Raw genomic sequence first — 26,001 nt, forward strand, 5'->3', positions numbered from 1 at the left:
TGTTATGGTTGCAAATTCTTTCTTTGTTGGTGCAGCCTTTTTTACTTAGGGGATTGTTTAAAGTGGTTAAGAACTGCTTTCTGTCTATAAGCTATGTCTTTACTTGTGGGACTGAGGAGTCAGCAGTATAACTTATAGCATCCAAAAGCTTTTTTAAGTTGCCAAGATTTTGGCTGAGACATAAAATCTCTTCTAACTGAAGCAGAGAAGATCCATATTCAGAAATTAGTCTCATACTCCATTTGCCATTATTTGGTCTGCATAAGACACAGAGGAAAAACAAAGCCCAGACAATTAAAAATAATCTTGGAAAAAATTATGTTCCTCAGTATGTATTACTGACTCTACAGTTACCTGATTTGAGAAGTTTAGAGTTACTGAAAATTTCTAGGAGTGGAGAGGTTTCTTATGCACTGTGTAATATATTTTTGTAAAGGTAAATACAATAAAGTGCTTGGATTAACAGTGGTTTAATTTTGGAAACCAAATTATTTCTACCACTCTCCTCAAAAGCATGCTGCCAGTAGTATCATGCATCGAAACCAAATTGTAGACCAGTTGGATCAGATGCTTGCACTTAGTCATTTTGTTTGGCAGTCTGCTTTGCCTCAGCAAACATTGTAAAGAAGCAGATGTGGCAGTAAGTCTGAGGGAATATTTAAGTGTATTTTAGTTTTAGTACATTAAGTGGGAATGAAAGCAATGAAAGTACTTTTTTCAGTACCATAGCTGTATGTATCCAGTGCTAAAAGCAGGGAAGAAACAAAAGGGGAGAAGTGTAATTCCAAACTCGGTGAGAAGCTGTATTGGAGCTGGATGCAGCACTGGGAAATCATGAACTCACATCAGCTGGAAAGCCAAGAAACACTCTTATTTTTAATGGGACCAAGATACTACTTTTGAGGAAAGGCAGGAGCTTGCAGCTTCTGGGAGCACACAGGGCAAAAGAAATAACCACAGGGTAACTGTTGAACTGCACTAGCTGGGGAAGGCAATGTTCAGTTTCTCATCCATGACTATTCAGTATCACCTGGAGCAGCATCCTATTGAGTTTTTGTGAGCAGAATCTTCTTCCTCAAAACTGTTTATTAAAGAAAACAGAGTCTTTATACCCAACTTGGAGATCCAAGTCAGTTTTTTAAGAATTTTGTAACTAATGTGTTGAACCCTATTTTAATTTTTTTAAAATTTGTATTTCGCTTAAAGCAAATTGGAATAATGTTCCCTTAGTTTGGCTCCATACCTGTCTCCACTGCATACCTGTGGCAGCATTTAAAACATTGGATTCATATGCATCTATGTTTGACATTGCTAAATATGCCTTTATCTCTTTGATCTATGAATGAAAAGTGTTTGTTCCATAGGAATAAAACCACGGAAAAGGAAGCCTTTTGGTTTATCAGGAATAATGAAAAAAGAAAAAGATACTGAATCTGTGTAAGTATATTTCCACCCTGAAGCCTTGTTTTGTATGACAACTAGTAATGGGGATAAAAAATAACCAATATTTAACCAAAAAAAAGGTTTATAACAGCCGTTTGAAGGAACACAATGAATACAAAAACATCACAGTTATTTACAATTTTTGTGACCAAGGATTTTAACATAATAACAACAAATAACAAGCATATTCATAGTAGTCAGCTCATGTTTCATTCTTTCCTGTGCATAGGTAAGTATGTCTTCTACATGTCAGCTTTGTAGATATGTAATTCACACTAATCCTAGTAAAATATGTCTGTATGTGGTAAAAGTACTTGATGGCTGTGTTTGCAGAATTGAAGCTTCAGGTATTCTTCTGTTAGAGGAACTTCTGCATATACCGTCGAAGGACAGAAAAATGCAGTATATCACAAGCACACTCCCTTCTCAAACACCATCATTCTAGATCAGGACTGATGTCCCAGATATACCCTATGCCATATTCTTTACATGTACTCAGTCTTTGAGGAGTTAATCTGTGCAAAAAGTGAGTTTGAATAACAGTCCTGAGGGGAATTATTCACAGTATCTATCTTAGTATTTATGGTCAGTGTATTTTTTTTCATATTTCTACATGTATTTTCTCAAGAAGACAGCTTACAATTTGACAACTTTGACAATACAGAAATATTCCCAGAGGCAACATCCGCATATATACTTTTTAAAAATAATTTTTAAACTATTCTACCAGTGTTAGTTTTTTTAACATACTGCTGAAAAATTCGCGACCTAAGGACAACAGGTGCTAATAGTATTTTGTTTTTATATTCACACACTCTATGAAAGTGCCATAGGCATTTACAGAGATTCTTGCATTAAACCATAACTACTAAATGAACTAGAACATCACAAATAAATAACAGGCTTCATTATGTGTTTACATAATATATTTTAATACTTCTTTTATGATCTCTTTAGAGATATAGATTGCTAGTCTGTATTTTGTCTGATTTAATCTTCAGCTGATGATCCTGTTACAGACTGGAAATGATGAAACTGTCATCAGAAACTTCTCTGCACAGAGAAATCAAGTCCTCCCTTGGACTTGTGTATATTAGTCTGTGAGCTTGTTTCATTTGTCTAGGGCAAGCTTTCTAAATCTAGAAAAACTCTCATGGTTAGTGGGCTTTTCAGTTTGTCAAGATAGTTTTTAAACTGTTGATGCCTGAACTGGTGTGTCTAGTAGTGGTTTTAATTCAGGGAAATACCACACAGGGTGCATTCTCTTATATATTGCTGTAGTTTAGCCAGGGATCACACTTCTAACCACTGCTTTGCATTATTTGGTTGTTTCAGTTTTTATCTAGAATCCTTAAATTCTCTTATAAAATCTCTGTTTTCTGAAACACTACCTTATAGCAGAAGCATGACCTAGTTCTTTAATTTAAAAGGAATGATCTAGTAAATCTAGTGATTTAAAAGAACTTTTATCTACAGCTTGATGTCCTTGTTCTCCACCTCACCAGCATTTATAAACTGCTGTGTTTTCCTTGCATCTATAGAACAGATCCTGGGAGATGTCGGTAGTACTCTTCTGAGTCTAGATCTGCCATTTCTGTTTAAGATATCTTAGCTCACTAATTTTGGAAATCTTCATTGTGGGCTGAAATATATTCATTCATTTGCCTTATATTTCACATTTCTCAACTGTTACGTATCTCAGGCTATCTTGTTTGCACACAGACACTTTTTGAAACCGTATCTCTCAAGAGAAGAATATGCTTTGTCTTTTCAAGCAGTAAAATATCTTTCAGAACAGCTCTGTTGCTATGAAAGATGTAAACCAAGTAGAAATTTGATCACATGTGTCTTCTTTTGTGTCAGGCCTTTCAGAGAAGATGAAATCCTTCATCTCACTGTCATTTCCTTAACAAGCTGTACTGAATTTTGTATTAATGCTTCCATGTTAGCAAGTTTTTTGCACCTGTTTTTAACACACTGTAGTAAAAGCTACATTTTTGCTTTTAGCCTATTTATTTTTTCAGAGAAGATGTTTTAGATTACAATGCATTTTGTTTTTCCATGTTCTTTTTTCTCTACGTGTGTGTAGGATGTTCAGACTAATGATATAAAAGCATTCTTGCTCAGTTGCACCATCATGATTTTTCAGGGTGCAAATTAGAGAGGACTTGTACTCTACTCAAGTATTCCCATGTTGTGTAAATGTAATTGCTTCTGGTTTTTGAAGACATCAGAGAGAATAGTGTCATTTATTATTTTAAGTACTTCTACTCAAATTGAAGTTGCAGTGGAAAAGTGTAACACTTGTGAATAATGTGCTTGCAACCACTGCCTTCCTGCAGACAACTTACTTTTTTTTCCTAGAAGTGCTTTCTAGGAGGATACTCAGTTATTTTGTTCAGCATCTTCTAGTACTTGACTGCAACTATGCTTGACAAACATGAACTAAGAATGAAACTCCAAAAGAGAAAGCTCTGAATTCCTCTGAAGAAAATCTTAATTTCTTTGTGAATTGGGTTTTGTCCAAAACATTTTGCACTTGCAGGTAGACTATTTTATTAGGATTGGTGACTTCTACTTACTGCACCCATCACCCATGAAGACCTGAAACTTAAAGTATATTCATCCAGAACACAGTGTGGTAGTCCTCACTTTCCTTGATTTTTTTGTTATTATTTCTAATTCTTTTCAGTAATATGTGAGTTTGATTTTTCGTAATGTTTTCTGATTTTTTTTCTGCAGTGTTTTGAGCATAAGCTGTCAGCTGTTATTTAAATCTCATTCAGTTGAATGTGGATTATTTAAAGTAAAAATTTCAAGAGTATGAGAGGCAAAAGGGTCAAATGCACTGTCTTAAGTAATTTGAAAATATTGGAGGAGATTTTGTGTGAATAAAATAAGTTGTGCATTCTATAATTGTAAATTTTCTTTCTTTTTTTTTTTTAAATAGGGAGTGTCCAGATGCAGACTCAGTCGTAAGTAGACTTATTTCCAAAATAAATACATATGCTTATACTATCAAACCCCACAATCTGATGAAACTCAACTTACATACAGTCCCTGCAATACATAATTTATCTGGTAAAAGATTTAGTATTTTTATTGCATACTCAAAGTGTTAATTTTGTGCAGTACATGATCTTCAGCGGTATGTACAAACAAGTGTCAGTAATACATTTTTGTTTCCTAATAATAGTAGGTTTTAAGCAAGGTGTTTTCACTGCAAGTATATGTTACTTTATTTTTCAGCTAATAGTCTGAATTCCTTGGCTAATAGATTCTAAGAAAGAAAAAAGATGTAGTTTATTGTGGACTCAACTGTGTGTTGTCATATTCCTCTGCTTACCACTGTTTCTTTTGAGAAGTCCTTCTAATATTGACTGGGTTCTGCTTTACCACTGGCAATAGAGTGTAGGAATATACTGTTCAAAATATGACTGTAAATGCAGCATTTCTAGATGCACTTTATTAATGGTCCAGTTTTCATTACTGTTAGATCTGTGATAGGCCTTACAATTTTTTTTAGTCAATTCAGGTTAAGTGGCTGTTTAAAATTAAATTAGATATGTTAATGATTTTCATTTCCTTAATTTAGTCTTTTCTTTTTATGCAAACACATATGTTCTCTTGAATTAACATATAACAAAGATTGTAACTTGTAGCTATGTTTGGGAAAAATTTACAGAGCAATCTAAGTGATTTTCTGTAGGCTTATGTATTTTTCATTCATTCATTTAGGTGCAAATTATATTACACAATTTAAGTTTTCAAGTTCACTTACTTTGTGAATTTTCTGATTTTTATTTGGTAACTAGGAGGTTTTAGTACCTAATATTAAAATTTGTTTTGAGAAACTTGATTTAAAACATCTAGTAAAACTATCCTTCTAAATGGGGAAAATTAAGTTTTGCCACATAACAGAACTGTATGTGTAAGAGCAGATGTGTAGTTCTTGCCAAGACAGTTACTTTATATTGTGCAACCATCTTGAATTACAGTAAGTTTCTTTCCTTGGGTGCATTTAAAAGAAACTAACAATAGAAGTATCCTTATAATTTTCAGGCTTCTCATGGAAATAAAATCATTTGACAGTTCAGGTTGAGTCATTGGAGTGAACCACAACTGCATTTGACTTGCAGTGTTTATTTTCTATGCTTATTTTGTCTCCATGTTTTTGGAAAACAATTAGTTCAAAAAATTCAAGTATAAATTGGTTTGGCATTCTATCTGGCTACATGAGGCATACCATATGATCATCTAGGTTAATTGTTGATACTTTTGGTTTGGTTTTTTTTGCCTGCTCAATATTTTATGACTGCATTTGGAATTTAAAATTTGGTCTGTGATTTCTGCTTGCTTTTTTCAAGCCACAGTAGTATTCTGTATAGTGATTGAATGCTTTAAAAGTAGAAGTCAATATTGTAATTGTAGTGAAAAAATTACAAAGATTCATTTCATCCCTAACAAACAAGCAGTCCAAAATGCTTTTATGTTTTAAGGTTGGAGTCCTCTTCTGAAAGGTCTCATTTCAAATGCTTCTAATTTTTCTTGGCTTTTACTTATGGGTTTCCTTTCTGTTTAATTTTTGAAACGTAATCTAAATGCTTTGAACAGTCTCTATCATCTCTAGGAAGATTTGTTTTGTATGGATATTTGCAACAAATAATGCATTTCAAGAAAATGAACTTGGAAAATTATTATTAAACAAAAATATTAAAACAATATTAATTTGTGTTTGATTTCTAAGAAATACTGAGGAATAGACCTCAGAAAATTCAGCTTAAGATGTCCCAGTTATTATTTTGTCAATTTTGTTCACTCACAGAAAGCCTCTCTGGCATATATATGATTAACGTGGTCATTTTTTTAAAGGTGGCTTTTGTTTATTTGTCAAGAATTTTAATTGTGTGAAAGGAATGTAAGAGATAACCAGTCTTCAATTATATATAAAGACCAAGGTAAAAATACTGCAAATTTTCAAGTTAAGGATGTAGGAAGAACTGATTTCTGTCTATTATCTACCAGTTCTGTGGGCTACTGTGGATCTTTGAACCTATTATGTAGTCAATACCGTGAAGGCCTTCTCACTAGTGCAAAATGTGTAACACAGTCTATCAAGCTTCTATTCTGTTTCCAAAAGCAAAATGGTGCAATGGGTCAAAAATGTCTTTTGTCCCAAAATCCTGTCACATTTATATGTGGTGAGACAGATACGCTTATGCTCATCCGTTTTGTAGCTGCCAGATTATATATACTGGAAAATAAATTATTAAGACATTAATTCCAGTAAGTATTTTTTTGTAATGGCTGTAAGAGGTTTTCGTGTGCTCACAGTAGGCAGCTGTGGACTGAGAAGTGGTGTTTGTTGAAAAAGTTGACCACTTCAATAAGCAGTCTCAGTTTAAATATAGGTGACAGTATCTCATGAGATTTAAAATTCCTGAGTTTTTTATATGTCAGTCTATAGTGTAACTACCATTAAGCTAAACCTTGATAATTGAGAAAAGTGGAAAGTCTGTAGTAGAAAGTGTCACTTGAAAGAGATAGAAGACTGACTTTGTATGGGGGTTTTGCCTTAGAACATTTTTCTAAAGGCTGAAATGTCTTGTTTCCCATGAGTTTGCCATGTCTCTAGAGATGTTCTCTAGGAAGATATGAGCTCTATAAAAGCTTTTATTTCAGGAAAACATTTACAAGGTTCCACTTGTGTCCAGTAAGATCTGAATTGGGATTGCAACCCTTCCCTTGGTTAGGATGCTTGCTGATCTCCTTCTTCTACTTCACTGCCTATTTTCATAAAGACTGTAGTAATGTAATTATCTTTGAGTTCTCTGTTCTTTCTGTCAAATCCATTTGAAATTGTCCAGTAAGTTCAAAAGTAATTAAGAAGGGAGTCACGGATGTACAGAACATAATGCTGAAAGGTTTTTTTTCCATGGGAAACTGAAATGCAAGCACATATCAAGGCATCCAAAACTTTTCATTAACCTCTTAATATATGAGATTATATAGAATTATAAACCATTTTTTTATTTTTGGGGACTGGTTGAATTTGGAACCATCAATTTCTGAAAAGTGGAACACAAGTGTAATCTAATATTTATTGAAATTCAAGTATTTTTCTTTATTTGCATTTTACAGCGTTTTGTTCTGGCATTTTTCAAATAGTTGCTATTAAGGAAAAGGCTTTTTGTCACAGCACAAGAAAGGGGCACTTTGAATTCCCATTTTTCTTTCTTTCTGCATTTCTAACAATAGGAGAAACTGTCTGCTCTCTTCCTCTGTGTCTTTTGGGTTAATAGGCACCCTAAGGAGAGGAGGCCAATATTATGCCTCTGTCTTAACCTAAGTATATGTCAGAGTCAAATTTACACCTCAGATATGTCAGAAGTGGAGAGCCTTTTTGTTCTCTTGTTCCAGCCTATGTGCTTCAGCTGCTTACTTTGAGTCCTCATCCGGATTACAGGAAGCCAATTGAGTTCTTGCAGAAGAAAATAGAGTGAGCTGTTCAGCTGCATTGCATCTTGAAGCATACCCTCAGGAAAACTTAATAAAGAGTTCTCATAACCACTGTAGTTATCCCAGGAGAAGAGAAAATATAAAGAAATCAAACTGGGGCATGGTGAAGGTTCTTTGCTTCTGGACTGACGACCAGCCTGTCAGCAGTGCTAGTGTTGCAAAGGGTAAATGACGTAGCTAGACCACAGTGCTCTGTAGTCTAGCTACATCAATTAGCCCTTTAGTCCCCTGTCCTCTGTATGTAGCCCAGAGACACTAATGACATGGTAATGGTGTGGCTTCTTCAATCACTTTAAATGACAGATGGGACAGAGCAAGGAAACTGAAATAAATTATTCACCAAAGCTGAAAAATGTGTTTCGTTAATAGAATGCTTCGTCCTCAAGCTTCTTATACAGGAAATTTAATTTTATTTATCAAGGCCTGATGTTTTATTTCTTTGAAAATTTATTAACCCCATAAAGGTTGTAGAATATGTCACAGCAAAGACAAAGGTATATGACCTAAGTTTCTGGTGTATGTTTACAGCTATATAAGATCACAATTAATGCATTACATCTGCAAACACAGTGAAAACTGGCTTTTACAGCTACATGTTTAGTTGCTTAACAGAACCTCAGAAAGGCTTCCTGGAAGTCCGCCAGGTGCAGTTGCCTTTGCAGTTGGTTTCTTTCTAGTTGCTTTGCAGAGTTCAGTTCACATGCATAATGAGGTAGTTGGGAGCTTTTTGACTGTAAAGAACACTGCACATATTTGTGTAGGAGGCTAAAGCAGACGTCCATCCCCATTGTATTAATAATAACTTTTCCCAAAGGCTGAAGTTTGCAAAGATCATCATCTTTGTGTGTTGAAGTTCAAAAATTATATATGTAGGTTGTGAACTTAAACTCTGATCAGCATGGTAGGCAAATCAGGTTTTACCTGTGTTGTGTGCCTGATATTTAAGATACACGGTTATTCATGACATAATACATAGTTCTGTAATTGTAGGAGTGTGGAAAAGGGAGTAAACATTAGACAAATAAATGTATATGCCTCATTAACATCAGATTCATGAGTATGTGTCTCTCTCAGGTTGCTGTGTTATCTATTCCTGTTAGTAAATTGTAAATTTGCAAATGAAATGTTGGTATTTCAGAAAGCATATTCATCAGTTCAACCATTCAAAATATTAAGAGCAGTATTTTGAAATACTAGTCAACTTGTAAGATTGTGAAGTATTATTGTACTTGTGTAATTTGTAATCAGACACAATCTGCCTTTGTCTATGCAAAGGTATATCAAGTATCCATTCCACCCATTTTATATGTTGGTTTATACAAAAATATAAATTCACAGAATCACAGAATTTTCAAGACTGGAAGAGACCTATAAGATCATCTAGTCCAGCCGATGTTCTAACTGTTCAGCTAGATCAGTATCTAGTTAATTAAACCAAGTGTTAATGATCATAAATTGGCACAAGATCCAATCAATCTGAATTGCTGACAAGGCTGGAAATACAAGGCATATTATTTATGTGTGTATATGCTGTTTCATGTGAGATGTTTGAAATTATTTAAATCCATGTATTTAAATTTCAAATACAGGAAAAAACTACAAATTAAGTTTTCTGGTTTTCTGCACAGAGTTTGAAAAGAAGTGGTAGCATAGACTAGCTGAAAGAGAAGGAAGGAATTTTCTTCTCCTGTGTTCGGAACTTAAGCTATACGGTGTTCATCTCTGTTATACATGAAGTTGTGAAAACAGACTGCATGCTGAAGGGCTATTTCTCAGGAATAGATGATTCAAGTACATTATCAAGATCAGAAATAATTGTCACGAAAGTATTAAGAAAGAAAGTTAAATATTTTAAGATTTTGGTTCTTTCTTAATCCTAGAGATTATTCAGTAAATTAAAAATAATACAATGAAAATAACTTCTACAAACTTAAGTTCTCTCATAGTTTAATATCAAAACAGTGAGTTTTGCCAGCTACATTGTGCATGCTGTGTCAGCCCAGTAATCATATCCTGTACATATATGGCCCAGTTTTAAGAAAAATTAATGTTGTGTATTTAAAGATTTTTATTGATTTTCAATTCATCTTGACCATGAATGTCCCTGATCTATGTAAAATCACCTGGTGTGACAACTAAATTAATTTCAGAATTCAGAATTTGTAGTATTACAAGAAAATAAACTTACTCTGTAGCTATAGATTGTTATTCTGTTTACTTTGATGTCAAGTTTCATTAGTAGTTTTTGGTATATAAACAAGGTCGGCTTGAGGTCAAGCGTAGCTAAGAACCTTGATTTGAGTAAGTAAAGCTAAAGTATTGGACCGTGTGATTGTACTGTTATTACTTTTTTGTTGGTGTATTTATTTAGTTAGTTATTTTGATGTGGTGTTTAATTTGGTGTGTCTTACATCTGTACAGGACTGTATTTCTTATACTTTTCTTAGCAGAAAGTTTGAGCTATATGTGATTTCCATTTATTTTAGAAGTGCTAAATTTAGGGAACTGTATAGAAGAGACTTTCTCTTAGTGAATTATCAGACATCCCATTTGTGATACCTGTAAAAGATACAGAAGGATAACTACATTTGAATCATTTTAATGTTCATGTTCTATACTTCCAAAGCTGTTCAGAGACATTCTCTTTAAACTTGGCTTCAAATTTTATCTGAAGTCATGAGGTTCCTTTCTTGTCCACTTGAAATCACCAGCATAAGTCATTTTGTTGTATCTCTTGACTTCTTACGGATTATGTTTTGGCCATACTGTGTATACGTATCTGTTGGTCAAATTGGTTCCCAGTACCTGTTTTCTGATAGAATATACTGATGCTACGCTAGAATAAATTACTTTTATATGTATACATATTCTAATTTTTATAGCATATTAGTAACTACTGAAATCACTGCATTTTGAAGACACCTTGTTTGTGGTTTTTTGTGATAAACTTACTGAGACATTAAGCAGTTCACATACACTGCCTATGCATACAAAGTTGTCAGTGGATTATTTTGGTTCTGAGTGGGGAACGTTTTTCCTGTATATGTAACACATGATGCAGGGGTTTTGTGCATTTTTAAAATTTAGATTAACTTGGAGACTTGTTTCTCTCTGTCCCAAAGTTATTTTAATGAAACTATATGCTTAGCTGAGCATTCTAAGTTATTTTAACATCATTCTTGTCAATTTATGTTTAATTGCCCGCAAGAACAGACATACAGAACTTAAGTTCCCAGATGCTTATTGGCTTTGAAGATTCAGGATAGTGTTGGAGATTTGTAAAGGAAAACTTGGGAATAAAATTTTGAGCACCTGTGATGTGGATATTCTTTTCTGAAGTAACAGTGCAGGCATGCTGCTCGTGCTAGGGGAAGTGGAATTGCAAGCAGCGCTTTGGCTAGCATACTTAAATATTGACTACTACTTAGGAAAGGTTTTGCCTCTGCACCATCAGAATACCTTGTGTCTTAGCTGAAAGCAGTAAAAATTGGGAAATTTTTCTGGAGCCAAGAGGATTATAACCTAATTTAACTCAATACTAAAGCTAAAATAATATTGATTTCTGTCCTTTTTGATAAAGTAATTGATTAATAATTAATGAGCAATTAGTAATTATGATTAGTAATTAAGTAGTGATTGATTATTTAAAGCAGATGCCCTTCAAACTTGCCAGTTTTCTCAGGAAATTTAGAGCTTGTTTTGTTACATTTTGTGGTGAGATACCTTGTCACACAGCTTCTGAATGACAGATCATAACTTCAGATAATTGTAATAATGTTGAATAAAAATCACTTTCATGAGTTGTTGCAACTTTAATTTGTCAATGATGTAAAATCCGGTCTGATGTAAGAATGACTTGGTTTTTTTAGTTATTTATCAATAGCATAATTTTTGTTGTTGTTTTTAGAACTTTCCTGATGTAGATGATGAAGGATACAGCATTAAACCAGAAGCAACACAAGATATCCTTTTTACCATTATTGTGCCAAGTTATTTGATGCTATTACAATTCTTTGGACAGAGGAAGTACTGACTAAAAAGTTAAGGAAGATGAATGACATTTATGCCTATGTTGCAACCTTGTATTCTTACACTCATAGTTTTTGTAAAATGAACCCAGTTTTTTCTTGGATGTGTGTGTGCAAATGTTAAAGATTAGATTAGATCTGATCTGATCTGATCTCTTGGGAACTTTAAAGGACAGTAAAAATGAAAAGCAAAAAAATTGCCAGATCCATTGCAGATCCAAAATTCCACACAAATCTCTCTCCATGAAAAGCTCTCAGAGAGTTTATAAAGCTTCCAAATTTTTTAAAGCAAATTGAATGGTTATCTGTTCTATACCTGCACCCTCACGTTTTTTTTGTAACACTAGAGCAGTGTAGAAATAGAATTTCTGTTACTTAATGAAGTCATTACACTACATGCTGTTTCCAATTGGTGCTTTTAGCTTTTACAGTCTTTTTAATAACTTCATATTGAAAGCTTTATTGCTTTCATATACAGAGCAGATTTTGTTCTGAGTCACCTTTATTGAGGCTGAAGATTTTTCTCTGCCATTCCCGTGTTGCTTTAGAGAAAAATTCTTGTCCAATTTTTCCTACCACCACAGAGGAAAGTTCTACTTAAGAGCTGGGAATAGTTACCATAGATCTAAGCAAGCTTAGTATGTTGGCAAGATAGCTAATTTTTGGAAATGTATTCACTGAATTTTCTGGGTACTTCAGACAAAAGGTGAATTTGGGCTGTACCATTACCTTAAATTGCAAAAATGTTTAAGTAGTTACTAGCTCATTACAGTGGCCAGGTCATCGTCATAATTTCTTTGTTTTCATCAGCTTTGCAGAATATTCCTCTAATATCCACATGGAAGAGTCCTGTAAGAATAAAAGCCGTTGATGTAACCGTCTGTTTAAAAAATTGCTATATAAAAGTGACAGACTTTTATCCAGTTCTGAGAGGATTGTTTCATGTTTTGCATGTATTTCTGAAAGTGAGAGATAAGTTAACAGCATTCATGCTTATCATGATAAGTGAACAACATTCATGCTTATTCATTTGGACATCTTATTTTTTATTATATCTTCTTGTGAAACAAAAGAAAAGGCATACATTCTATGAAAAATATCCATGATTTGCAATCCCTCATAAGGTAGTACTTCAGCTGCTGAAAATCTTGACCAGCTTCAGGAATTTATCAGCTCACTTTCTCTTTTCCTCCCTTAGCCTCTAGAAATTTATTTTGTTACTGGGATCTCATGAGATAATTTGTTGGAGGACATTGTTTTATTATAATGACAGTCAATCATAATAAGTGTGACTTAAATCTCTATAGGCCAAACACTTTACGAGAACTGTCTTATTCGTAGGAAATTAATCTTGAAGGTCAGTGATAATGTTCAAGACAAGAAATATGTTGATGAAATTAGAATTACTTTTCTTTGAAACCTTTTCTATAAATGCTTCATTTTGAGGCAAAAGAGGTGTAAAATAAAAATACTTGGCTTTTTCCTCACCACAACTTTCAGGTCCTTTCAGCTGAAAGGGATTTGGAATGTTAGGTTTAAAACTTTGTTATGGAATAGTTTGAAGGAATTTAATGCAAAAGTCTGTCGTATTTTTAGGTGAAAATAACAAAAGTGACTTAGAGAATATGTACACTTCTTCCAGGTGGTACAAAACTTTGTGTTTCTGTAGATGAAAATTTTCAAATTTTTCTTGTCAAAACAAATGCAGGTTTTAAGACTTAGCTTGGGCCTTTCAGAGCTTTTCTTCAGTGCAGCTCCTGTGCAAATAAAGTGCTGTTTATTTTCCTTATTTTGAGGTCTGAGATGTCATTATGATTTCTTTCTATCCAAAGATGACAGTACTTCAAGCAGCTGACATTGTTCAGTTTACTGTGCAGTCTTCTGTTTAACTGGCATCCTTACTAAAAACATTTTTAGCGTCACACTGTAAGAAGAACAAGTAACAGTGGCTCCTGCTCTTTCCTTCACTGTTTATGTTAGTCACAGCTACCATGGGCATTTCACTGCTTATTAAAAAACGTAGGCTTTTCTTCATTTGATTTAAAAGACTTCTAGATTTTTCATACATCCCTTAGAAACCCTGTTGGAGTCTTGCAAACTACAATTTTACATGTAGAAGTGTTGCTGCTGTAGAATCTTAAATTTAACCTTATGCCTTCAAATATGCAGTTATTAATTTATATGACAGATACTGCCATTCTTCAGTTATATGACACCATGGTTTTTTGAACAGAATCATCATTCTGAAGTTAAATGGAATAAACCCCTAAATTTTAACTCTGAATTGTGCATTTTGGACTGTGGATATATGTAAATGCGCTAAGAGATCACTTATTATGAGCATTTCATGGATCAGAATTATAAAGTAGATTAAGCAGATGACTTTGAGGTATTTCTACCTTAACTGACACAAACATACCAAAGAGAACCATTTCTATTCATCCAGTGAGTCTGACTCTGAAGATGATGAACCTAGGAGGTTCCATGTAGAAATAAAACCTGTCCAGCCAAATAACAGCTCTCAATACACTATGCCTTCTTTGGATGAATTAAAAGTATCCATAGGGAACATCACTCTTTCTCCAGCAATATCTGTAAGTATATTGTTCCTTGTATTTTTATGTATAGAAAAGTGGCAAAGAAACAGTAGTGTAAACATATATTATAATGTTCAGAATTTTTCTAGGTTCAGTAATTATTTTTTCTTGTGCACTAGGTAATTTTTGGTACATTTCATATTCCAATATATATAGATTACCCTTCTATATTGCAATATAACATTAGGTACTTTTCTCATATTTAAAGTCTCCTTTGAGACATTAGAGTGCTCAGTTCTTGTGTTTGTGCTTGTGCCACCATGAGACATTCAATTACATCTTAGCTGAGCATGGCTTTTAACGTAATTTGAAAATTAGTTTTCAATAACATACAAGTCTTTTAAAACAGGTCATATAATGAGGATACATGTAACATTTGCAGTGCAGCTTTACTGATTTATCCTGCCAGTTCATGGAATAATCCTTTATACCAACAAATGATAAATAATATTAGGGTATGCTAGTACAGTATTCAGATCAGAGTGAGACTGGTTCTGATTTTAAGGAAAATAGTGTGCATAACATATTAAAATAATAATTTTTCTCTTTTTTCCCTCACCACATTTTGAAAGCAGAGGCACAGTTCTGTAAGTAGAGAATGGCTTTTTATTTGCATTTGTAGTTAAAACTAAGTAAGTGTAGTGTGTGAGAGGACTTGTTGGGAAAACATGAGGAGTGTTTCGTTTCATCTGTACCATGTGATAGATACATTGGCTGTTTAATTCTCTGTCCCAAACACTAAAGAGGTTTAAAAATGCTGCTCCTTTTGTCAGCTCTACAATATTTATTCCTGCATTTTCAAACTGGAATGCTGCCTGGTTGCTCTGTCCAGGCTCATGTTCCATGGTCTTCCGCAAGCTCATGATATTTTTACCTGGCAGTGAAAATAAAATATCACATAAGAAGTTGAGTGGAAATAAGAACTCTTCAACTGTTAAGTGGTTTATTTCGCAGTAGAAGAACTTATTCCTGGTTTTTTTTTTTTCCTGTTTCAGGCACAAATGAATCAAAATTCATCCAGTAAGTGTGAATCTTTTGGTCTGTTAGTTTTTTAACATAGAATGAAAACAAAACTTTTTTTTAATTGTTGGAGACATAAACTTCTTAAATATCTATATTTTAAATTGAACAAAATGCTTCTCTTGTTAGTTTTATATAACTATTCCTTATCTATGTACTTGACTGTTCCCTGTTGTGAGGACCTGTCTGCCAGTAATGAGGAACACATCCAGATGCCAAAGGGGTTGCCCCATAAGAAAAACTCCTGTGCAAGTTCCTGAAACCCTTCCACCTGTTCAAGTTTAGGATGATCCACAAACCAGCAAAGCACACCATGTTTATGATATAAAATACTGACATAGAGGATAGAGCATTAGCTTCTATTACTCAGGGTTGGGGGTTTTTGGTTTTTTTTTTTGTCAATGGGGAACCAGACCAGATTTGCTGAAGAACATTGTTGTAAACTGTATAATTCAAGGAGGAAGTTTCAAGCAAACAACATTGCCTTATGAAGTGCAGTGGTCTATGTAGTCTTCTCATAGTTAAGGAAACTTAAGTTATGAGAAATCATACATTTTATTTTTTCCATTTTGATAGTAATTTGTTTGAACTGCCAACATGAATGTTAAATATCTTTTTATAATGAAAATGAAATTTTTATGTTTCACGCTTTTAGTGGTAATATGGTATCCTTTTCTTAGGTGAAGAGTTAACAAAATCAAAATTTTCTGCTCCAACTACTGAGTAAGTTAAAATTTTAAATTCTATCAAGTGCTGTTTTGCAGGAGTTTGTTCTTATTTTTCTAAACTCAGAAACTCATTGGAAATGACAGCTGAGTCCTATCTTAAGTTGTACATCTATTGCATTATAAGCCTGTGTGTATCAATGGATATTTCCATTCATTTGTTTACCCCTTCAAATACATTTGATTTATTGTGATCAAGCTCAGTTGGTATTTATAATTACATAGCTACACAATGTTTTTAAATAAGACAGACTTAGTCTTCCATGGTACAGTGTTTAAGATTGCAAAACACAAATTTACACTGATCTGCATACATTGCTTATGTGTATATATGCTGAAGTGAATGAATTTGAAGATGTAGGTCTCAAAAATTACAGTTATTTAACTGACATTATGGAGTATGTCCACACACAAATTTTCACCGAAGTTTTGGCTAAGACAGTCTCCTTATGTGTAAATCAGTTCTTTGACCTGCAAATTTTGACTACTTCTTTTCTTTTTAGATGCAAAGACTAATACAGACTAATTTGTCAGAAGTTTTTATCATATTATTGAGGGACTTTTTACAAGAACTATGTAGTGATAGGACTAGGAGGAGTAGCTTTAAACTGAGAGTAGTATTATATTAAATATATGGAAGAAGTTCTTTACTGTGAAATCTGGTGATATGTGGAAACGGGTTGCCCAGAGAAGTTCTGGATGCCCTGTCTCTGGAAATGTTCAAGGCCAGTATGGAAGAGACTTTAAACAACCTGTTCTAGGGATGTCAGCATGGTTGGAACAGAATTTTTAAAGATCCCTTTGAAGCCAAAATGTTCTGTAATTATTATAATTATTATATTATCAAACTACTAGTGAAGTTTGTGATTTTTATGAATGCATAAATCTTTAATTTCTATTCCAATTTTAACTGTTAATATAGAAAGGGGAACAGTGACTTCCTGGCATGGGATCCACTCTTCAGCACTTCTCTTGAGTCTTCCTCTTCAGCTTCTTTGGCATCCTCATCTTCCTCAGGTAAAATATTCATGGTAGAGATGGTGTTCACTATATTTCTGGATGTTGTGGTTTTTCAGTTACTGCAAAGGGGTGTGCTTTGATGCATAAATTATAGAATTTTATAAAGCAATATACTGTCTTACAAGTATTACATGACTGAGAAGGCAGCATATAAGGCTTTCAAACTAGAGAGCAAGAAGGAAGAGGGAGTACTAGACACTTCAAGAAAATTCTGTTTTGCTCCTGTCTTTTTTATTGCCTTCTCATACTTACTGAATAATTGCTCACCATCTAGAATGTAATCAATTTTTTTTCAGCTGGTAAGGCTGGGAGATTAAAAGGTGGTTGTTGCAGCGACTGTGAGACAAGCTGAGCTTGCACAATGAATTGGGATGGATTTCTTCTTTCCAGGAAAGTTGGCTGGGCTATGTAGTACAAAGGCATTGCAAAGCTTTGCTGTGAGGAACTTGTTTCCTGTAGGAAGGCATGATTCTGTTAGGAGTTGTGAAAGCATAATCCAAGGGGAGATGGATAAAAATGACAGGACTGAGACATGAATTAAGCTGAGATCCTGAAAGCAGGGATATTGCAAGGAAAATGATGGTGTGTGGCATATGGGAGGTGGAGGGAGAGAGCTCATGTTGCTTGGGAATTTTGGGTTGTAGGATACTCGTCTTGGTATGACAAGTTGGCAAGCTTTCCTGAAACCTGGTCTTTGCAAAAAATAGTTCCATATGTCTTTTCAGTCTGCCTACTGTGTATCTTTACTCAAACATGTTAATTTTTTCTTAATGTAGACACTTTCCTCCTCCCACACACCTGAGAAAGGAAGTGTGTTCCCTGATTCTTTTAACTAAGTACTTGTATTCCAAAAATAGTCCTCACTTCCTTGTTCATTATGGCTTTCTAGTAGTTTTCTTCTGTGCATAATCATGCCGATTGAAGAACAATAAGGAAGATTACATGTATCAGTCGGAGAATTCTGAAAAACTGGTGTTTTTCGGCTTAAGTAATGTTCTTTTAGCAGCAGTCAACATTGCTTTGTAACACTTCAGATTTTAAGAACTTAGTCTTTAACAACAAATTGATGTTTCTTAAAGGTTACAGTTTTAATAAATCTGGCTTACAGAATTCATTATAACACTCTCATCCTGACTTACATAATCAGTCAGTAGTATTGGCAAGTGAATCCACCATGTGTGTGGTGGATTCACATGTAAGAATAAATTCTAGAGAGAGATACATTACTGGAATTCTCTGAAAAAGTTTGATGCTTTCTTAAAATACTCTGTTTTGATAACTTTGGTCTTGTGTTGGACTCTGCAGAGAAAGGCAGAGGATACTGAACTTGTTGTACTGGTGGTTGTAGCTATATTCAGGTGTTTATTGCTGTGCCTGGATGAGAAGTGAAAGCAGGTCAGGAAGTCATCATACAGTTCCTCCTGACAGCAGAATTGTGGAAAAAGTAGTCTCTGGCTGATGTGTAATGGCAGAGATCCATAATATCCTCTGTACCTCTATCTGACAGGGAGTCATCTAGCCTAGTCATACCCATTAGGGTTATACACAGAGCCCTGCAGTTCATTGAAATTGGTGCAATAGAGGGTCTTGTGGGCATAAATCAAGTTTAGATACATCTGTGCCTTGGCAAACTTTATCTGATAAATAATTCTTTCCAGCACTGTTGTTCTAGAAGTTAACTGATATATTTACATTTGTGAAATAATCTGTAGAATTAAATAGAAAGTAAGTGTGCCAAAGTGTAACAAATTTCTAATACATTTGGGGTTAAAAAAAATTGGATCAATGTAAGTCATGCTGTTTAAATTGAGTTCTAATGCTTGCTAACTTGCAAGTAAGTTTTTAAAGTTTTTAAAAAAATATTTATCAGATGGCATTTTCCTCAAAATCAATGTTTTATCTTCAGCTTGAAGGTTAGTAGTAAACTGGTGCTTTAAGTTTTTGAACATCTCAGTCCCAAACTTAAATTACATACATTAGTTGTGTGGAATACAGTATATGTCTCTTATGGTTTAAACATTTGTTTAACTGTTGTTTTATAACCATGTTAATCATTGAACTCTTAAACTACCTTGGTATTTGAGCAGACAGTGGTTATGCAACACAGAAGTAATCTTGGTCATCCATGAATAATCCCACTTTATTATAAGTTTAAGCTAACTTTGTTATCTTGAACAAACAAAACAGACATTTTTAGCTAGTTCTTGATATTTAAAAAATGCTTCTATTAGTTATCCTCCTTATTTTCATCCATATGTATTTTTTAAATAGTTCTTAATATGTCCACATTGTTTTTAAATAGGATTTTTAGTAGTATTTTAAAGCTTTTGAATGATAGTTCAAATATCTGCTTGAAAGGGAAAGGTGTGTTAAAATTCCTAATGTTAGGTGGACTTGAAGAATGTATTTTTTTATGGCGAAAGGACCTTGTAGTAAGGAAAACTGTACTTTTGATCTGAACTTTCAAATATGTTTCTTTTTTTATTTTGGTTATCACTTCTGTTGCTCCTAGCTCTGCAATCTGCAAGATGATGAGAATTGACTAACCTTGCTTTTTGTGCTTCTATGGTCATCTAGAGCAACAGGCAACAGCAAATGCAGGGAATACTTGTGGGAAACTCCTTTTTTCAGCAGTCATAATATTATACGATGAGAGAGGGGAAGAAAACTGAGGTGGATGATGCCTCATCCATATTGTTACTCACAGATTGATAGACAGATTAACTATCAGACTGAATCTTGTGGCTCCATTGTCTTCATTCATTCACATGAAAGCCAAATCAGTTGGACCTTCTATGACAAATATTAGGACTAAGAGGATCAAAGGCTTTGGAATGAGCAGGATAGGTTTGATTAAATAAGGAAAGAAATTAAAAGCAGAAAGCTGTGGAGAGGAACCAAAAGTGGAGTAGGATGCAAGAAAGAAAAGACAAAGATGAGAAAAATTAAATCGCAACAGGTAGGAAGTCAAAAGAATAAGGAAAGTTGTGAGAAATAGAGCCTTAAGTGGAGACATACACAATAATTTTTTTTCATGTACTAAAAAATGGAAAGGGACATGGTTGGCAGTATGAATTAAGTACATATGATATGTGACTGGCTTTTTTCATTATTCTATTTGTGAGTTGTTACTTTAGTAGAGCAGTTATTTTTCATGCTGGCTGGTAGTCCTTGTGTAGTGGATATTGAATACTTTTTTGAATATTGAAAATTTTATCTTTTCATTGTTGGTCCTAGTTTCAATTCTTCCCTTTTCCTTCAGCTACCCTAACAGAGCACAATAGAAGCTCCTCATCATCTACCACTGATTTGCCTGGGTGTAGAATATCTCAGTCTTTGCTTGGACACCAGACAGATTCTGGGTCTACAAGCCCATCCTCACCAGGCTTTACCATTAGCACTTTGTGCAAATCTGGTGTTACAGCAGCGCCATCAGGGAGTACCAGTACTTTATCCTGTTTTTCACGGTCTCAGAGTCAGTGGATTTCCTTTGCTGATGAACTTCTTACAATTAGACACACAAGCACAGACAAGAAGGAGCCCCAAAGACTGCATTTTAAAACTGAAAATGCCTGCCTTGCCTTTTCTGCTTTGCTTGGGAATTCTTCCAACAGCTGTGCTTCTGAGGATCAAAGCGACCTTTTCCATAACTCTATATGCCATGAACAATTATTCATTGAAGAAACTGGCACTGCTACTGAAATATCTTCTGCATCATCTTCAGCACTACTGGACTATAGTTTAGTGTCTTCTTGTGCTCATACAAATAAGGGTATGCAAAGCATGCATTCTGTACTGCTCTTTGCTAATAACTGACTCCAAAAAGCAAGCTTTGGATTCATTTTTTCTTTTTTTTATTACTGCTCAACTGATGCTAAAATTAACTCATCTTCTTACTTAGAATGTACTAAACTGCTTGTTAATACCAGTTGGGACAGTGAAGTAAATATTCAGCTTGAAATCAGAAGAAAATTCAAATTATTCATTTAAAAGCATTGCTTTTTCTTAACTATGCAGTGTTGCTTTTCTAGAGATGGGAATGTATTTTTGTGGGATGTCAGACAGTAATGAGATCTCAAAGATTAAGCAACTGCGTTTGCAAAAACAATTCTTTTTACATACAAGCTTCCAAGAGTGGTTGGTATAAAATCACTTGAGAGAATTGAGAAAGCCCATGATGCTTTTTTTAGATGCAGTTTTCAGGGTATCACATGGCACTATTTTAAAAGCACTTATGATTTGTGGTAACTGTTTAAACATGGCACTTCTACAATAGGAACCTCTAATACAAACATCACTTCTATATATTCTACTCCAGTACATAACTATTTATGTTCAGTGTGATATTTCTAATATTTTCTTAACTTTGCTTTATTTCAGCAAGGCCCACCACTCCTCTTTCTGTGGGCACCATTGTACCCCCACCAAGGCCTGCTTCAAGACCAAAGCTGTCTACCGGGAAACTTAGTGGGATTAATGAAATAGTACGTATTAATTATTATTTTTTTATTTGCCATTTTGACTTGATTTCAGATACACTATTCATTTACTCTGTTACTGTGGAATTACTTTATAGCCAATGTTTAGGGAATCACATAAGCAGGTTTTCAACATTGCCAAATAGGCATGGTAATAGTTTATGATAACTATCTCATTACAACAGATAATTATTAACACAAGTACTAAGGTCCAAACCATAATTTTTGCATCAGCTGAATGTTTTTAATTGAGCAAATCGGTAATTTGATAATGAAAAACAAAATACTGTTGAAGTTATTAACAAACCTCCCTTGATTTAGGGATATCACCAAAGCTCTGGGAAATGAGTGGGGTTTTTTCAATTGTATGTTGACAGAAGTAGTCCTGTTGTGACTTCTCCTTGCATTTGGTGCTGGTTTGTGGAGAAGGGAGGTGGTAGATCACAGCAGTTGCCCGTAAGGATAGTGAGAGGTTGCACACTGTCTGCATGTACCTGCAATGTGGGTTCTCCTGCCTATAAGGAATGTGCTAAAGAATGCAAATAACCAAACAGCCTATCAGACTAGGCCATGCCTTATTTCCTCTGTAAATATTAGTATTCTGCAGGTTTCACTTGACTTCCTGACTAGGAAAAATGTTCCTGTGGTAAAATCTTCTTATTGTCTTTCAAGGTCGGAAGATATTTTCACCATATTCTTGGTACAAACAAAATTTTCATCTTGTGCTTTGACAAAACTGAGAGAATATTTTAAAACTGTTTCCCTTTTCTGTAGGATCAGAACAGAGTTCATTTTGAAATTCTTTTCTCTTTCCAATGCAGAATTGTAGTAATTGCTCTTAGCCCAAGGAATCTGTTCTTCATGTCATTTATCTGTTCTACTATAAAGTATGATCCTGAACAAAGCTACATTCATTTTATACTGTTGCTTTTGAAATTTACCATTATCTGGATACAAGTAGAAGGTTGTCAGTTGTCTTCATTGTATGTTAACTACCTTTACAATTCTCAAAGTCTCTATCAAAGCCAAGAAGTGCAATAAAATGGGGGAAAAAAGTTACTGTGACATCCTGCCCTTAGGGGAAAGGAAACACCCAAGATTCACAAATGCTAGGGGTCAAAAGGAATGACTAAAGTCAGAGGGTCCATAAAACTCACAAAGCTTTATTATTAAATTATGCACTTGACATGGAAATTGGTATGTTAGTCCCTGACCTACTATATATGTGCATGACAGTGGGTTCTGGATAAAGAGGTAGAATAAAAAAGGAAGAGAAAGGAACATATGAAATAAACAGGAAGAGAAAGGGAGAGAGATCACCAGTCCTGGTTCTAGTGTCAGTTCAGCTGATGGAGTATCCTGAATGGATCACCTAAGCTTGTTGGGAGTACCAGTTTTCTGTACCCTGGAGCTACGTTTCTTGTTTTCTATGCAATTTAGTCATCATGCACAGTTCATTCTTTCAGACCTTTCTGGAATTCAGTCAGAGGGCTTTGGGGGTCCTGGGTAGTCTTGTCCCCCCCAGTCCATACCCGTTTCTCTGCCTCTTTCCTGCACTTGTACTTATCTGCAGGAACTATAGCAAGACGTCACAGAAAAGTGCTGCCTGCTGCTGCATTGCGCCCTCTCCATCCACATCTTGTTCTTTTTCACTTTGTTTTTACCAACAATCTTTGGTTATTATCAGCAGACATCATCAGTTGGTGCCAACAGTCCTTGCTTATTAACAATGATCTGTGGTTATTACCAGCCGGCCTTGTCTATTAGTACCAGCAATCCTTGGTTATTACCAACAGTCCTTGATCAGTATCAACAGCCCTTGGTCATTATCAACAGTTTATCTGTTATTACCAACAATCCTTGGTTGGTTCCATAGTCATGCAGCTATCAGTGTTTCAGACATACACATTAGCCCCTTTTCATCTGTTATTCTACAGTTATCCTGCAAAATGATGCTTCAGGGGTTTCAGTCTCTTTCAGATAGGTTAACCCCAGTGTGATCACTAGTTAAATACCTTAACAGTTAAGTGTATCCTAAAACCATCTAGAGATTTAGAACAGAAGAGACTTTGAAGTTCTCTAGGCCAGCCTGCTCAAAAAAGTGCTGACTTCAAAATTATATCAGGTTGCTCAGGACCATACTGAGTTTTGAAAATTTCCAGAGTGGGAGATTTTACAGTCTGCCAATCTGGCAGCCTGTCTCAGGATTTTACCAAAAGGTTGCAAGAAGGACTTTTTCCCAAAGTCTGGCTGGCATTTCTTTGCTGTAGCTCTTGCATCTCTTGGAAGAGCCTGACTCTGACTTCTTTGTGTGCCCCTTTTTACCTAGTAGGAGCCTGCTAATAAATCTTCTTAGGCTTCTGTTCTCAGGGCTGAAAAAACCCTGATCCTACAGCCTGTTCCTCTCTTGGTCCTGTACTCCAGTCCCAACTATTTAAATTGCCCTCTGCTGCTCTCACTTCCAATTTATTAGTAGCTCTGCTTTAGCTCTCCAAATCTATGTTTCCACACACACAGCTCTGTAGTCTTAGTTTCTGATACTGTGTTCTGTTATTATTATTGACAGGCTGTTGCATAATCCAATATATTAGACTTGACTACTCTATCAAAAAAAACCTATAATATATGAAATAATGGTATTTACTCCAATGGAAAATGCAGGTTCTCTGTTTTACATGAAAAACTAGTGTAGATAAAACATTAAAGAAACTATGTTGAGAAACATTATAAAATTGATTGGAGCATGAAATAAGAACTTTTCTGTTTACAATATTTTGTTCATGTCTTTAAAACCACTTTGCGTTATATTCTTGTGATCTCTTCTGTTCAGCCTAGGCCATTCAGCCCTCCACTGATTGCTAACTCAAGTCCACCTCCAGCAGCTCCTTTGGCACGTGCAGAAAGCATTTCTTCTATATCTTCTTCTGCTTCCCTCAGTGCAGGAAACACACCTACAGTTGGTAAGTTTAATTAACCATTTTATCTTACTGGAGAAATAGGACAACTCAGCCACTAGGCTGCACCTGCTGCAAGAAACATTTATTGGAGTTAGTTTTTTCATATGCGAGTCCAGGGCTTCAGGCATTCTTTGCAATGTCTACTTCTAAATTACACTGAGACACAGGAAAGTAGATTAAATGAGATTAGACCATAGACCCAGTTATGGCATATTCTTTAGGGAAATATTATTCACAATTAACATTCCATGAATTCTTATTTGGTATGCTTGTATAGCCATTAAGTACAACACGTTATCATATATTTGTTCAGAAGATGTTATTTTATAGGTGCAGAAATACTTAGGGATACTGAAAAATCTGAATGAATATAAATGTTCACAGAACTGAGTTCTTTTATGTTCTAATGCTTATTTTTCTGCAAGTTATTAAAGAATATAAGCTAAGCAGTAAAAGCAAAACAAACAATTAAGCAAAGATCAAGACGGAAAGGAAAGTCTTCATGTGTTGTCCCTAATTTCAGAAGGTTTTCTCTTGTTTTTAAAGGAAAAGTTCAGTTTGATATTTGATTATCATAGATCAAAAGGAGACATTGGGGTTTTTTTAGTTAGTTGGGGGTTTTTGTTAGTTTGGGAAGGGCAGGGCTTAAGACATTTTAACGTGTTTATTTAGCAGTATTGAACTATTTAACTTCTGAACACAGTTACTCCTTTAGACACAAGTTAAATCAAGTTGTCAGCTTATCATTTAGTTATCTGCAAATGTTATTGATGCCAAGGATTCCTCACTCAGGCTCAGCAGCTCTGAAAAGCATTTGTGCAGCATCTAGTGGGAGTTCTGCAGTGGAGTCATTTCCACCCTGTGCAGAAGCAAGGCTACTAAGTTCTGCCCAACCTTAGCTCTTACAGTTCAGTATCCACCAATTTCACAAATGCTGAGAAGCATTGAAGAAACACAACTAATATTTTGGTTGCCAGAGTCTATCCAGGCTCACATCCTCAGGCCTGAGCTCTGGTGTCGAGGAACCAAAAGTTGGTGGCAAGAGCATCAATATCCCCCAGCTCTGGGGAGATATGTATGTGTGTTGTTGGAAACAGTGGCAGAGTGAAATCATGAAGTGAGGCAGGAGGTAAGGAGGTGTGTGCTGACAGTGAAGCTTGATCTGGTTATTATTCTGGCCTAAGAAAAATAGATAAGGCCAGTTCCATCTGCAC

At 34.8% G+C, this 26,001-nt stretch overlaps 1 protein-coding gene across 1 annotated transcript in view; it reads left to right on the forward strand.

The window, feature by feature from the left end:
• FCHO2 (FCH and mu domain containing endocytic adaptor 2) overlaps positions 1-26,001 on the forward strand; it is an 86,239-nt gene that overhangs the window by 42,346 nt on the left and 17,892 nt on the right. Inside the window, exons 10-19 of the mRNA XM_058824511.1 lie at positions 1,365-1,437; positions 4,394-4,418; positions 11,870-11,924; positions 14,406-14,584; positions 15,583-15,607; positions 16,288-16,330; positions 17,255-17,349; positions 20,615-21,124; positions 21,733-21,836; positions 24,661-24,790. Coding sequence (XP_058680494.1) covers positions 1,365-1,437; positions 4,394-4,418; positions 11,870-11,924; positions 14,406-14,584; positions 15,583-15,607; positions 16,288-16,330; positions 17,255-17,349; positions 20,615-21,124; positions 21,733-21,836; positions 24,661-24,790 — 1,239 coding nt within the window. The remainder of the gene's footprint in view (positions 1-1,364; positions 1,438-4,393; positions 4,419-11,869; positions 11,925-14,405; positions 14,585-15,582; positions 15,608-16,287; positions 16,331-17,254; positions 17,350-20,614; positions 21,125-21,732; positions 21,837-24,660; positions 24,791-26,001) is intronic.

This window comes from Ammospiza caudacuta, chromosome Z, assembly GCF_027887145.1.
Source record: "Ammospiza caudacuta isolate bAmmCau1 chromosome Z, bAmmCau1.pri, whole genome shotgun sequence".
NCBI lineage: Eukaryota > Metazoa > Chordata > Aves > Passeriformes > Passerellidae > Ammospiza > Ammospiza caudacuta.